Here is a 16,330-nt window from a genome sequence, read left to right on the forward strand (position 1 = left end):
GTATTTTAAGACAAATATCTTATTCATTCGGTTCACGACCATTAACAGGTTTCTTGTTGCGAAATTTGGACATAAAACTGCTAGTTCTTCTCCTCCGATTAGGCTTTCCCATCCGTTGTGTTGTCTTTTCTAGCTCTACAGTCTTTCTTTCTCTTGACAGTCGAATTCTTTCACGTCTATTTAATATACTTCTGCGAATCGTACGAGTTGATCTTGCTAGGAATCTACTAATGTGCCGAAGCATCACTTTGAGTACTTTTGGGATGTTATTCACTTCAGATTTTGAGTTTGGAATTTAAATTTTAAAGAAAAGGAAAATAAAAGAAAATTTCAAAGGTAACTAAGAGTTTAAATAGCATAATATAGTCGTCAGGTGTGCCACTACTGGCCAAGTCAGAGTTACGCCGACCAGATATCTGGTTTTGGATCGGATTTTCCGGGCTTTTCAGAGCTTGTTGCCCTGAAAGCTCAATGACATCTGTTTTTGGCCATTCGGACATCATGTTGTTTAGGCTTGCCTTAATGAACATGCATTCGAAAATCCGTTAACAGGAGTTAACATCATGTCATCAACATTTATACGACTTTTCAAAATTTCCCTGGAAACTTCCTTCTTCTCTCATGGAATTTTCCACATTTTCCAATCCTTCTCAAAGGATGTTGCATGCTGCATATTTGGACCATTGGAATACCTTCTCATCTCATCTCTCCATCACTGATAAAGGACGAATCAGTCTGTAAAAAAGTCTCAATGTGTTCGGATGGATTTTCGCCACAAATGGCACAAGTATTACTTGATCTAGTTCAGTGTTTTTTGAATTTTTTATGAGCGAGAAAACAAAAAAAAAAAGTCGAAAATTTTTGTGAAAAATTAAAAATTCAAAATTTTATTAAAATTTAATTTTGTGAAATTGAAAATTGATGAAAAAAAGAGAAAGTTTGAGTTCCTAATAATTAAAGGCACAACCCTGAAGTGAATGCAAACAAATGTTTATGTCAATAATAAAAATTTTAATCAAGAAAAATGAAATGAATTAAAAGAAAAAAAGAAAGAAAAAAAATTCCGGAAGCGATGAAAATTAAGCTGGATTAAATAGACATGAAATTGCATTAACATAAATATAAATGAGCAAGGAAAGATAAATTTTTCCATTCAGAGAATAAAGCAGCTACAAAAAAAAGAGAGAGTGAGAGAGAGCAAGCACAACGTCAACATACAAAGATAACATAATTATGGAAAATTTTAATATCAAAGGAATTTTATCGTTTAAAACATGCTGTGTGATGTGCATTTTAATTTCATGTAAGTTCATGACATCAAAGAGAAAAAGTTGGGAGTTGAGGCAATGGGAGTTTATGGTTGATGGCGCATTTTTATGGAGTAAAATTCCATTTAATGTAAATATTTGTTTATTTACTTCGCTGACCTTACAGATCAATTGCTATTCATATACTCCCTTAGATGACGAATGTAGCTGGCTCTAAAGCTTGCCTACCAAATGTCAATTGTCAATTTTCAATACTCAAAACTGTCTATAAAGTTGAATAAGTGCAAAATTAGTTCAAAAATTAGCGAATAATAATTGGAATTTAGTTGGATTTAAACCAATGTCTAGAATGTAATTTTATACTTCACAAGAGAATTTTTTTGATTTTTTGTGGATTTTTGCATCTTGCTTCTATCAGGAGCTAAGGCATATTACAGAATTTGGTACCCAATCAACTACCCAATACTCCAATGAGTATTTTTTAAATTTTGAAGACTGAGTAACTTAGTTAGTGATTAATTCGTCGAAATAGCACAAATCGGTTGACAGATTCAAAATCCTGGACCAAGTCGGCTTGTCAGACTTGATTTTGTTGAATTTTGAATTTTAGAACAAGGTGTTTATCTGTCCAGTGGCCATTTACATTTGAATACCAACAAGAATTCTCGAAACACTCCTAAATGGACACCCAGACAAACCTACTCTCCATTCAGTAACACACACTCCAAAAATGAGAACATATTTTTTTATTGCTTTTGGCACATTATGGTTTGCCTTTTTTCAACATTTTTCCTTCACTGTCTGTCTGTGTATTCATTCGAATGTGAAACGAATTATATTTTATATACAGACATCCGAAGGGCCCTCAATGCACTGCATCTACTGCATCATAAGATTCTCTCTCAGCTCTCCTGCTTGGAGAACAGCATTTAATGAAAAAGTAGCAGGAATAAAAAGGATGGGATGGAGAGGAAGAAGAGACAGCACTTGACACACAATTAATGAGATTCCCTTTCTGAATTTTTATGTATACATGTGTACATACATATTTCATTAAATGAAAGAGCAAGCAGAGTAAACAGCACACGATATAATGTTGTGCTTCTCTAGTTGCCGTTTATTCACGTGTGCTGTGGCTGAACAATTTTTCAATGAATTCTTTTGTTGTTTTTACTTGAAATTGGATCCTGAATGTTATGAGTAAGAAAATATTTTGAAAGGTTCGTGGTGGAATTAAAGGTTGAATGGGTTATTTTTATCATTTTTAAGGGATGTTTTCATGGAAATTTAAAGGGAATTTATCAAATTATTTATAAGCATGTGCCTTTATAATATCATATTTTCGATTTTTTTGGGGATATTGAAGCTTCCCAAATTATTTATTAGAACTTAGTTACTTCACTGTTCGTACTCTTGGTAATACGTGACTTCATGTGATACATGACCTCTTAGATGGTACTTGAAGCTTGCTGTATCAATGGTCAATAATTGGCAATTTCCAAATCCATTGCTTTATTTTGAATAATTCCTAAAATATCCTTTACATTCCGTACAAAAGAGGCATGTTTGAAAACTTAGTAAGCAGGACTATATTTTGGAACAGAGGTGGAGTTAGAACTTTATTGGATTCGAACTATGCTTTCTCGATACTGGGACCGGGACCAGGAAATCCCAGGACAGTCTCGTCCCGATCCCGTCGAGAAAGCATCAGAGTCCGGGATTTCGAGAAATCCAGAATTCCTGTCAACTCTGTTATTTTCTAACAAGTTAATTGATAAATTAAAGCACTGTTGTAAATTTGGGTTAATTCAGTAGATTTTGTGTTTCTAAGTGGGCAGCATCAAATTACTTAATTTGTAATCGATTCCTTAACAAAATTTGGACTTGACTCCCACTTGTGAATAAACATTCAATCATGTCAATGAGAGTGGGCGTTATATAGGATCTGTAATTAAATGTTCGTGACTAAGCACTCAAAATGGTCAAATATTGGATATTTGTCAAAATATTTCTAAATGGAAGTCCATGTTTTAAGAGATCTGATTGATCGTAAGGAGGTTGCCTGGAAGATATTTGATAAAGACGGAAGTGCATTTGTTATTGAAATTCTAAAGTGGCAGAAAAGACATAGATAGCTTTAAGTAGCTTAGTTGGGAGATCAGGTATCATAATAGCTCAATATGGAATCGAGTTGATTTGAGTCCATAAAAAGTAAGAGATTGCTTCAAGCTAGCAAAGAAATTGTTTTCAATTCCAAAACTAAAAGAGTTCAGATTTTTGCAAAAGTTATGCTATGCAGTAAGTCTTACGGAACTTACTAAAAAAGCAATAATTCATAAGCTTAGTGACATAAGAGTCTTGTTTGTAGAATATTACGTTATTTTTATTAAAGTTAAAACAAACGATGCACACATAAAGCTGTTGTTCTAAGAAGGACTCTTTTGTTCTTGCTTTACTTCCGTTTATTTTTCCAAATATTCATTAATATTATTTTTGCCCTACTCTTTTCATTTCTCTTTCGTCATTTTTAAAGAGGGAAAGAAAATGTGAAGAATTCGGATATGATGTCTAAGGCTATAGGAGCAATTGCAGACTTTATAGCCAATAAAGAGCTAGATCCAGATCCTGTAAATTTTAATGAATGTCAATCTCTGTACTAGATCTTTGAGGAATAGCGACTTATTGTTCAATTCTGGCACTCGACTAAGATTCGGAACTGAAAAATACACTGTTAGTCAATTTTGATAGTTTTTGGTCAATTTTCAATAATTTTTGATCAGTTCCTCACTCTTTATGGGTTGATTTTGTGGTATTTACATATCCTTAGATTGTCATCTAAGTCTAGCATTGAATGAAGTCAGGAAAAAGTGTGTATCGAGAAATTGCACTAAAAAATTCGAAAATTGGATGCTCAGTGAGCTGAGATGGATTGAAAATGCTTTGAATTTGTCTAGATATGTCTATTACCTTACTAACTTTGCTGACAATACAGAACAATTGTGATCCATAGCCTCCCTCAGATATCACCTAAAACAGGCCCTATCACTGGTCTTTTACCTTAAAAACATTAAAATTCAGCCTTTATAATACGCATACCCTCATGAAGCAGTTCTAAAAACTCAACCATTTCATGTCCATCATTTATGAATCAACCTTTCACCAAAAAAAGAGGAGAAAAGTGAAATATAAAAGACTGCAGAGTTTTTTTTTGTGTGCTAAAATATAAAATAGAGGAAGAGAAAAATAAGTGGAACATGGGAAAATTTATGTAGATGAGCAGTGTATGCAAGAAAAGCTTTCGATTTCAGTATGCAAATTATTCAAAGTCTTTTTCTCTCCTATTTCTGCTTGCCGATGCCGGAAAAATCGTATACTTTTTGGATGAGAGGAAAAATTTCCGCTCTAAAGACTTCTTTTTATTTTTTGTGTATACTACATATTATGCTTTCTGTCTCTATGGGTGGAATAAAAGGGAGGAAAACAGAAATGGAAATAGCAAAAAAAAAGGAAATGTCCTCAAGCTATTTAAAGTAAATATTGAAGGAAGTAATTTTTAAAGTGGAGTCTTCTTCTCAATTCTTTACCCGTTAACGACTCAAGATACAATAAAATGAATTGCTTTATATTTTTGTATACAACACAATTTTTTTTTCGGGGAACCGATTGTACTGGAGGCAATTTGGTTGTTTTGATTTGATATTTCGGAACCTCGACTTTTATGTAACTTTAATATTCAATGGATAGTTTAGGAACGTGTTTTGAAGGGATTGATACAATTTTAATATAGGAAGTGTCTGGTCTAAGGCAATGCTTAGCACTATGTTTGCCTAGACAAACCTTCAGCTATTCAGATTATGGAGATCTAGAGATGCACTAGGGCGTTTTGTGGCTTTATCGTTTAACGACTTGACGTGCGTCAGTCCATAACACTCAGTAGATCTACTAATAAAGAGATCAGAGCGACTAATTTGATTAGAGATTTTAATTTGAAGCACTGTGAGCTTCGTTTCAGCTAGTCATTTGGTGATATAACTGCATGTTGGTTTCAAATAAAGGCTTTGAGCTTCTACTGATTTCTACTAAAATGATTCGAAAAAGGGCAAGTGGATGCAACCATTACGCCACTGAGCTGCTTCAACTCACTAATTTCAACTAGACAATGTGAAAACTCATTAGTTATCATGTCCGAGTGAATAGAAACATTTTATGATTAGTTAAAGGCTATTTAATGTCTAGACGAAGACTAATTCTAACAGTTTTTTGTTTACTCGAGATGATGCCATCACTGAACCATATGAGCATGCTTATTGTCTGTTGGGAAATGTTTCTCTTTACTTAAGGGTATTTTGGGAGGAAGGAAGGGATTGAATGTAGAAGAGAATGGATAGGATAGAGGGAGGAAGGTTTGGCACTAACAGTTTTAATAAGTGGACACCCTCTTTGGTTTAAAGGTTGCTGGAGTTCTATTCGTTAGTGAAATGTGGCTTGATGACATATTATAGTCCTGAACATGTATATCCATGCAGTTTGGCATTCTCTCTGAAAAATGTTCAAATTTTGCAAATTCAAATTTTTCCTATAGAACCTAATCTTTAATTAAAAATTCACAATTTAACATAATTACATTTTCCACTTAAATATCATAATTTATGATTCTTTGGAAAGCACTTAACATGGTACTTCAACCACTGAATTGGAAATAATTTTTATCTCAAAAAAGAGAAAAAAAAAATTCAAAAAATAAAACAACAACAAAAATTCATTATAATAATTTCAAAAATAACAAGTTAAATTCGCCGAAATATTTTAATTTATTCCACAAACAAAACAGTCGTTCTGTAATAAATGAGAATTAAAATTTGTGCTCAACCCCATGCCTCATCCTCCTTAAAAATTGTGATTTTTTTCTCTATTCATGTTCATTATTCAATGAATCTCTAATTTTCCATTCCACAAACCACATAAAATATTTTTTTCTAGTTCTACCAAATACGAGAACTCTTCATATAACCAACATCATCGTGCCGCCATTTGTCGACGTGCGAGATGTGGTAACGCTTTCATGTAGTTACAACATAGGAACGCAAAAGCTCAATTCAGTAAAATGGTACAAGAACGATAAAGAATTTTACAGGTGAGAGAAGGATGTGTTTTGCATATTTTTGAATGTATGGCTGATGATGATATAGCTACAAAACTCAAGCCATGGTTTTTACAACTTTGCTATTTTTGTTATCAGTTGACAGCAAATATGCATATTGCATACATATTTCAAAGTCGAGAAAAAAAATATAACAAAATATCGTACATTGCAGTGAGACAAATTGCAGACGGATTTATGTTATTATACCAACCGGTCATCAGAATATTTTCTGAAATGTATACATACTCTTTTTGTTGAATGGTTTTGGTATAATTTACATAAAATCCATTATGCAAATGTAAAATGCATTCGAACATCCACAAAATGTGGCAAAAATTATTATTTTATAAAAAGTAATTATTGGCTATAATTAATGTGGATTAAGCGCATTTTCTAATGGACAAAGAGCATGCTTTTGTGGTACAAAAATCCTATGGTACCATAAAAGCGGTTTCGTTGTCTGTTAGAGAATTTTAGAGGCATTGTCGATTTTTTAGTTTAGAATGAGACATTTCATCAATTTCTTAGGATTTTTTTGTATAGAAAGCTATAAAAGGAACTTAAACTAAGCCTTAGCAGCACATCATAGTCACTAGGGATCCGATATGACGCCGTGTTAACGGCAGAACGTGAAAATGTCCTGAAAGCTCTGTAACAGTTCTTTTTTACGATAAGAAATGAAATCCTGCATTGTGCTGCTCATATTTTACAAATTCTAATCAATTCTTAACCTATTTTAATAAACAATGCATCCTACATGCCAAAATAATCACAATAAATTCACTAACCTGGCAAAAATGCGCTAACAAAACATTAAATTTTTAAATCCATTCACAAAGTGCAATATCAATTGCAATAGAATATAGAATAATAGAAGCATTTTCTAGTCTCACTGTATTGTGTGCCTTTTTATTCATGAATTAATTTCTACAATGCATCCATTTTTTTTGTTATTTATTCCTCCTTCGTATTTTATCTTTAACAATCAACTCAACGAAATAAAAAACGGAACAAAAACATAAATAAATTCATATGTATGAAAATATACAAAAACTTAATGGCTTCGTATTGTATTTGTGCCTTTTTTTTTTGTTTGTTGATACGATGACAACTCATAAATGGTGAAAAAATAAATGAAATTCAGATATGCACCGTTGATGCCAACAAAACAGAATATGATATTTAATTTGGAAGGTGTGCACATTACTACAGATCATGTCTGTAATGAGAAATTTTGTACAATACATCTTGATAATTTAAATAATGAGTCGACTGGTGCCTATCGATGTGAAGTTAGTGGAGATGCTCCTGAATTTCAACTGTCGCATGAGACGAGCAATATGACTGTTGCGGGTGAGTAATGAAGACTTTTTTGTATATTTTTGGGGATTGTGGTGGGGGGCTGAAGTGCTGTATTTGTATCAGACAGGAATATAGTCAAAATCGACTCTATTTGACTCGATATAGTCACTTGAGCGACACTGTGTCTCCGTCTTGACCGCAAAATGTCCATCCGCTCAAAAATGTCAAGTTTGGAGCTAGACATATGCTCAACTACTCATAACCTGCTGCACTTGCGGTCAACATGACTTAAAGGTGTTCTAATCACTCCATTAAAGCTGTTTTCCGACCATTCAACCTTCAAAAATGATATCTGCCGCATTGTTCAACTCGAGAGTTTCTAATGAGTATGCAGTAGCCAGACATGCCTTACATAAATAAACCCATGAATACGGAACATGAAAAAAGCATTTTCAAGCTACCAAAAAATGATTATTTTTCAACGACGAGAACTTTTGTATTCATTATTTGATGATATTAGCATTGTTATCAGTTGAAACACTCATGCATAAATTGTATGTAAAACAATGTTGTATATCCATTATCAACAAACTCATATCATGCAGCGGTCGAGCGATTATCACAGTTATATTCAATGTGGCCGGCTTCTATTTTTATCCATGATACATTTCCGCACAAAAAATTTAATCATTCATGCAAGAATTATTTCATGGAATTGTGTTGGTGGTTACTGTAAAGGACAGAGGTGAATGGAGGAGATTGGAATTGATGACTGGGAGATGGAGGGATTTATGACTGATATTTTGCTATTCTTTGCAAATGGCTCAAGTCGGTTAACCGATCAGCGAAGAGCAGCAATGGTGTAGTGGTTTAAACATCTGAAAACCGACCTTAACGACCAGGGTTCGATCCCAGGGAATGTCTAGTCGGATTCGGGTGCTTTTTCGGTGTTTTAAGTCATACTATCTAGATTGGATTCATCAAAAATCGATCATAAATCCGATCTGCACCAAAACTGACGTGACTCTGACTTAATGCTTTATTCGGCATGGTGCCGGCTTTTGGATCGATTACTCGACTTGTGCTATGCGGCCTTGTGATCAACAGAAGCAATCAATTCAAGTATGAGCTTCCCTAACCACCTACCTCCATCCCTGCATCATCTCAACTAAAGATTCGATGAAAAAATTCATGAACTCTGATGGAAGTATGCAATTAAATTCAGTCATGACAACACGAACAACAAGAACAAAAGAAAATCTCGGAAAATTATTCAAACTGTGAGCGATAAAATTGCAAGTGCACATTTTCAATCACAGCTCGAGATAACACAAAAAAAAAATTTCTGTCATTTTCTTTCCATTCACATTGAGTTTCGCCTTAAATACTTCAATTACGACTTTCTCACATACAAGCGGACAAATTTCTTCATTCTTACTGTCGTGCTAGGAAAATGAAAGACAAAACATAATCCATGAAATTCATCTCGTCCATAATATAGCTACAGCATTGTTTTCACTTTAACATGGGGAGTGGAGATGCTGTTCAAAAAACCACTTTGGTTTAGTAATTGCCATCCAGACATCATCATCATCATTAAACATTTCCTCACAAGTACAATTCTTTTTTCTTCCTCGTATTTAGCTGAAAAGCACTTTTAATTGGGTTTTAAGTCTCTGTACAAGCCACAGTGTACGGTACACTTATAATGCCAATTGTGTAAAGGAAAAAAAAAATGTAAATTAGCAGTTTTTAAGTCTCTTTCCTTTTTAATTTAGGGGTTTAGTCGAGTGGCTTTGAGAGAATGTTGAGGAATATTTATTAATTCAGAATAAATAATTTACAGCAATTAAAAGTAATTGTAAGTGGAAGTGAAACAGATGGATTTGATGAAAATTAATTTTGAGTTGATTTTTTTGCTTCCTTTTTTCAAAGGAAAATAGTTTAGTTGTTAGTTGTATGAGCTGAGTGACATTTTGGGTATTGAGTCATATATAAGCGCATCTGCCAACTGTGACAGTGAGGCCTCTGTGGTCCAGTGGTTAGGCAACCACCCGTAAGTCCGTGGCACTCTTTTATAAGTGCGTGGATTCGATTCCCATGAGAAACCGAGTTCCTAATAGTTATACAGAGGAGTAGAGTAGGCAACCTTTTTGTGCCACAGCATACCCTTATGGTAAGCCATACCAATAACCTCCTGGTATGCCTCTTCACACAGATTGTCTACCACAGCTATAGATTACTGTCAAAGATGCTCATAATGTTCAAGACATTACAACATAATAGACTCAAACTACATAAGAACTAACAATCTTCCTTCCATAAACTTCATCACTAATATACTATACTTCCTGACAGCCTTACAAGTCGCTCCAAGCATTACCCTAAACGTGTACATTCCTCGACAACATTTAATTACTCAAATAATTTTCACTGGAAATGTAAAACCAGAAACAGCAAATATCACATAATTAACAAGCATTTCTGTTGCCATCATAAAAGGATTATTAGCAAATGCTGTTGCTTGTGCTGTTTATTTTCATAGTAATTATTTGGTCGATTACTCTCTGGTTAAATTAAATTTCTGAAATTTTTTTTTTGTGCGACATTTTGAGGCACTCAATCATGATTGTTTATGATTTGAATTATCAGAGATTTTAAGTAATGGAATCTCTTGTCAAAGATACTATCCACAAGATTTGTTTATTATGTGCCTGGGGCTGCTGTTTTAAGAGATTATTTTTTTCTTTATTTCTGAGACAATTTCACTGATTAAAATTACTTGTGATCCGATTATTTAAATTTTGTTGAAAATGCTCAGTTGGAAAGACTTAATTAAAATTAGAATAGGAATTGATGTCAAGTGAGGCGCGTGAGTTAAATGAGAAGAATTAGGATGGGGTACAGTATCCTACAGTTTATGGATCTGAATCACTTCCTTTGATGATATTAGGGTCTGGAAGCCTACAAATGAGCCTGTAGGAACTCGAAAAAGAACAAACAGAAGGCTGTCTATGCCGAGACTCGAACCCAAGTTCGTTGAATCGTTAAGTAATACTAAAGTCTCAAACAACGAACCCACTTCGCCATCGAGCCACTTTGACTGACTTGGATAAGTTCTGCTAGAGTTATCCCTCATAGATGCGTAACTCAGAGTTGGTGTCTGATTCGGTTTAGATTTCAGACACAGGCAAAGTCACGAGGGTCTGGTGCCTTACTTTTGAGATTATTAATTGACTTAAGCTACTCGAGTATTTTCACTTAAATAAGACCAAAACCAATTTTATTCCAAATTACAAATTCTTGTTGAAGTTATCCAGTTCTATAAATTCAGCCCCAACAGACCTGACCTTCAAACACAAGCAAATAATCCAATTCAAATCAAAACCTCCTATCCTAACGTCCTTTCGATAACAATTGAAATTCTCCTTTTGATTATTGAATAATAAATACTCATTATTTACACCCAAAAACCATAACCTTCATTTGTGGATGTTCTCAAACCTCAAACAATCACAAGCTGGAATATCTCCAAATGCTCTTCGCTTCACCACACACATAATTATGTGAATAATTTATGCTTTCATTATACGAAAGCTTACTCAGATAAAAATATCCATACTTATGTAAAGTATGTATGCAATCACACAACAGCAAGCACACAAAAAATAAATATGAAATGAATGAGGAGATAAGCAGTCATTCTGTTGAAGTGTTGATGATGATGATGTTGCAATAAAAAAAAAGAAATGTTTACTGTCTGAATTAATACGCATTTCGCACCTACGAATAAAATACATCATTTTTATTAACTTTAAGGGATGGTTGGATGTTATGGAGTGTTGAAATTCAGGGGTTTAGTCCATTTTGGACGTGATCCTGAGCTGCATAATGTGGGAAACTGTATTTTAAGCTGTAAAATTGGGTTTAAATCAGCCGTCATCGTGACAACAGGGCAACTCCGCATCTAACCGTTAATATGGTGACTGAGGGGTACCTCAGTGAACACGACGTCCTACTTGGGTCAGGCAGCATTAAATAACATTCCATAACATCCAAACAATCCCTCATTTCCAAAAATATCACTAAAGAATCACTTCTATTTTAAATTTATTCCTCAGCCCTTCCACAACACAATCCAAAAATCGAAGGCATCGAGCGGAACTACTACGAAGGTGACTTTCTGTTTGGTAACTGTACATCTGACTTCTCATACCCACCGCCAATAATGAGCTGGTATATCAACGATCAAAAGGCTGATTCAAATCTTCTGCAACCTTTTCAAGAATCAACTGTCGATGCTTATGGCTTCAAATTATATCAACGTAGTTTAGAAATTCGTTTTCGTATAGATAAGAGAATTAATCCGTTCATCACCGATGGTAAAGTCCATATGAGATGTGTTGCACAAATACGACAAATGCCATCACAAATACGTGAATCAGAGCACATCTTCTATGTCTCATCGTGGGATGAACTGCGCAATCAAAAGTTAATTAATTGGAAGAGTTCAGGTGAGTTTATTTGTGACTAGAAATCTTTTGTCGTCGTTCAAAACTTCTTATCTATTCATTTTTATCAATGGGGAGGAATAAGTACTTGACATTTTATGTAAATGAGATTGTTATTGCTTAAAAAAGTTTAGAAATACATTTTAAAATGGAAAATGGTAAAGTTTATTCACTAATTTTTGTGAGTTAATTTGAGGTAATCAAATGATTTTAATGGATACTGGGAATTAAGATAAGAAGAACTTACGATGGTTAAAATATGTATAATTGGAGGTAAATTGTGGCTTGGGGGTTATTGATGGGGCGAGGATTTGAACCTGCATGTGATGCTCGAGCAACTCAAATTAAGGAGGGTCGGCTTTGGAGCTTTTAAGACTCCGTTAAAGCTCTTTTATTAACTCCAAATGGAAGCAGCCTTCTTGTGACATCCAAATGACGCTATGTGGATAGCTACCCCGATGTGGACGGCATTAGGTAACCATTTGAATTCTACATAGAGGAAACTTCCAATAAGAGAGCTTTAGTAGAGCTTTAAAAGCTTCGTGGCAGAGTCTTCTTCATTTGTTCCGCCCCTGGTGATCTTAATGGATTTTTAGGAATTTTTCAACCTTCGGGATGTGTTAGGGTCAATCATAAATTGTATCCATAAAGAACATTCGTTAATGAACCATACAGTTATGATGAGTACATTGCTATTGATCGGAATCTTACTACTTCTAAGGTTTAAGAGAATAAAGCTAGAACTTCCCTACAACATTGCTCGTTAAGGACTCGAACTCACGTCCGAGAATTTTTAGCTGCATGCTCCTACCACTGAGCTATCAGATATTGTTTGGGAGCTTGGCATAAAGCACACTTAAACCTTCTTTCTCTATCCAATGCTCATTACACTGTTCTTATCGCTGTATTAGACCACAGCACATATCCAACAGTTATAAAGTCTCAATTTTACATATGTAACTTTTAACTTTCTCACCATATAGTTCAAATAGTTCAGCTTTAAAGCCACATCTAAATAAATTTCACATTTCACTTACACGATAATTAATTACTTGTATGCTGTGAGTACATGCTAAACACAGCGAGAGAGAGAAAGAGAGAGGGAGATAGAGAGTCACATTATATTATATGATGATTGTTGTTAGATAAAAGTCAAAGGACATGAAGTGTCAGATTCCATAATGAATTACATGCACAGTCATCGTAAATTCCTCTTCAACGAACTTTACACACATTCTATGTGCCTTGATATCTTTAACATTGATTACATAAACATGCATGAATGTTCATTATATTATAATTCTATAGCTAAGGTTGTTTGCGGTTCATTAACAACACGAGTATGTGTTATGATAATAAACATGATGAGTATGTAGAAGAAGTTTCCCATTTTTTTTTTATTTATTCCTATCAATCATTATGAATTTTTTGGCTGCTGCTGATGCTGACGATGATGAAAGCTTTTCATTTTTTGTGCTATAATATTGGATACAGGAAAAAAGTTTATTCGTGATTTATGTATGTATGTGGCATGTTCGAACTTTCCCAAGTCTCATCTTATCGTGTAAGAAATGAATTAGCTGTTTCTGCCACATTATTTAGTTCGAATATACACGATAAAAATACACATGATAACAAAAACTTCTCCATCTCTTTGTTAGAAATTTATTGTACATTAGACGAAGTTTCACGTTCACTTCTTGAAGTTTCATTTAATAGGATTTATGGAATGAATGAAAAAGTTTTATATGAATTTCTATGTCAGTAAATGTTTGCAGACATAAGATTTTAACTATGTCAATATTATTGTGGTGAAATGAGAATCTTGTGCAAATGGGATGAGGCTGGATGCAGGTGGTATGGACGACCATACCCACCCACAATCCCATCATATCCCATTCTCTCATGTTTTTCCGTTTTTGGGACAAAAATCTTCAATTTTCTTGACATTTTTTGAGGCAAATCAATGATTTGTATTTGTCAGGTTGTAAATTGCCTTAACAAGGTAGATCAAGCCTAAAACTTCCATTCTGCCAACCACTCCCCCACCCCTAACCCCATCCTTCCTAAAACTTTTAAAAATTCTTCAAAAACTTCAACTTTAAACCCTTTCAAAAATCCTTTTTTAATTCACAAAAAACTCAACAGAAACTTCATTGTGTAAATCTTCGACTATTTCATGTTCTGTGCCACAATCCCCTTCCGGTAGACAATATAAATAACTGTATTATGGATTCATGATACCCCCGGAATTTTGAGCCGATTTAAAAAAGTTTCAGCTTGTATTTTTTAAAGATTTTTATTATTTTTCCTCGTTTTATATCCTTTTGTAAACATTTTTTAACACACAGCATTGAAACTTTTCTAAGCACAGAAAAAAAGGAAAAAGAAACAACATTTTTGCAGATTTTTTTTTTTCATGTCGGCAAATATTTTTGTTTGTTCTTGCAATTTTCACTTGTACACGTGTGTTTATATATATTTTAAAACAATTTTGTTGGGGAATATTTGAGGATGGAGAGGCGATTTTTGATGATTTTGGGGTGGAGGATTCTTGGAATATTCGACCATGCTTTACCAAAGAGTTGACCAAGCTCTTTTGTGTTACGGCACATTTTGGCCCCAAGTCATGGCCGGAATCCTACAAGTCATCCGGTTTATGACATTTTTAATAAATCTGGACGACATAGTAGTCCAAAGCACACAGTTTGGACTTTATTTACTTACTTTTCTGGCCGGACAGATCAATTGTGATCGATGTCCTTCCTCAGATGGCCCATAATACTGATTTTGAAGAGTACTTTTAAGAACAAGATGGAGAATTCAAGATAGTTAGGAAATACCACTAATTAGACATGACTAAAGCTGCAAAGAGCCTTTCTAGACTTCTAGAGTCCGAACCTTAAATCTATAACAACTCTAACACCAAGTACATCCTCACTATTTGCAGTATAATCCACTAAAGATAATGGAAAGATATGAAGATTACAAAAAAAAATATTTTTCAATTTAAAATTCACAATAAATTTCAATTTTTTTTTCTTTCTTTTCTCCTTCCAGCACACAATTTGAAGATTACAGCATCTAAAAGCATACTGATGTACATACTCCTTCCTATCTGTTTCTTCATAGCTGATAGCAAAATGCTTCTTCAAACAATCAAAAGCTGATAAGCAAATATTGTAAGTAATAACATAGTACATGGATATCTAAATAAATTATAATGTATTATTGATAAGGTAAAAAAATGTTATGAATATAATTAAAAATTATTATTATAAAAGCAGTTCTTTTAAAGAATGTAAGCAACTTGTAAATTATAAAAAGCTATTATTGCGATTCTATGCATGTATAAAAATTTTCAAAACAAGCCCTAATCTTTTGCACATAAAAATGATACTAAGATAAACAAGAAAAATTAAATTGTTAATTATTTTATAGACACGAAAAAGGGAAAAATTATTATAAGACATAAAAAATACTTTTTAAAAGCAATTTTATTCAAATTTTTTGTAAATGAATATTAAAGTTTTTTGAATCTCGTTTCTTCTTTGTGTTTTTTTGTTAAAATTTATGTGAAAATAATTTAAAAGTTGTTTTTTTCTTCTTGTTTGGTTTGACTTTTTTTTGTGGAAATTGGTTAATGGAATTTTAGAATATTGTGGATTTTAATGAAGCTATCGTGAATGAAATTCAATGTTAATGATTGATTCACATTTAATATAAAGAATTATGAATATAGAAGCGGATAGAGGCTTAAAGACTGTGATTTTCAAGCTTACTATAAAGTAATGAGATTATAGGTTCTCAATCTGGGATAAAGATGAAATCTAGAGCATTTCAGATGGATGGATTTGAATGCAATCCTGCATCTTTTTTTTAAAGAGGTTTCTTTCAATTCTCAAACAAAATGATGCAGGAAGTTTCATTATTCCCAGTAAAAATGGGTTGAAATCTGCTTTAATACCGTTCTTAGGCCACTTTCAAGTATTGTCCTTATAGGTGGTTACATTACGGCGTCCTGTCGACTACAATGTGCTGCTTGGAATAGTTGGAATAAGAACCGAGCGGTCAAATGCAGTAAATCGATTTATTTTGTCTGAAAT

The 16,330-nt window shown here is 33.6% G+C and overlaps 1 protein-coding gene across 1 annotated transcript; it reads left to right on the forward strand.

The window, feature by feature from the left end:
• Nucleotides 1-778: 778 nt before the first annotated feature.
• On the forward strand, nt 779-15,502 carry LOC139095417 (uncharacterized). Its single transcript, XM_070646763.1, has 5 exons — nt 779-1,303; nt 6,249-6,402; nt 7,556-7,764; nt 11,835-12,227; nt 15,285-15,502. The coding sequence occupies exons 1-5, from the start codon at nt 1,234-1,236 to the stop codon at nt 15,392-15,394; spliced, it is 936 nt and encodes a 311-aa protein (XP_070502864.1). The 5' UTR covers nt 779-1,233; the 3' UTR covers nt 15,395-15,502.
• The last annotated feature ends 828 nt before the right edge of the window (nt 15,503-16,330 follow it).

This window comes from Chironomus tepperi, unplaced genomic scaffold (assembly GCF_022539635.2).
Source record: "Chironomus tepperi strain 1889 unplaced genomic scaffold, CSIRO-AGI_Ctep_v1 contig_364, whole genome shotgun sequence".
In the NCBI taxonomy this organism is placed as follows: domain Eukaryota; kingdom Metazoa; phylum Arthropoda; class Insecta; order Diptera; family Chironomidae; genus Chironomus; species Chironomus tepperi.

Coding starts and splice junctions, on each gene's coding strand:
- LOC139095417 (XM_070646763.1), top strand. CDS start 1,234: ATGGAAAATTTTAATATCAAAGGAATTTTATCGTTTAAAACATGCTGT. Junction 6,403..7,555: donor AACGATAAAGAATTTTACAG/GTGAGAGAAGGA, acceptor AATGAAATTCAG/ATATGCACCGTTGATGCCAA. Junction 12,228..15,284: donor AATTAATTGGAAGAGTTCAG/GTGAGTTTATTT, acceptor TTCTCCTTCCAG/CACACAATTTGAAGATTACA.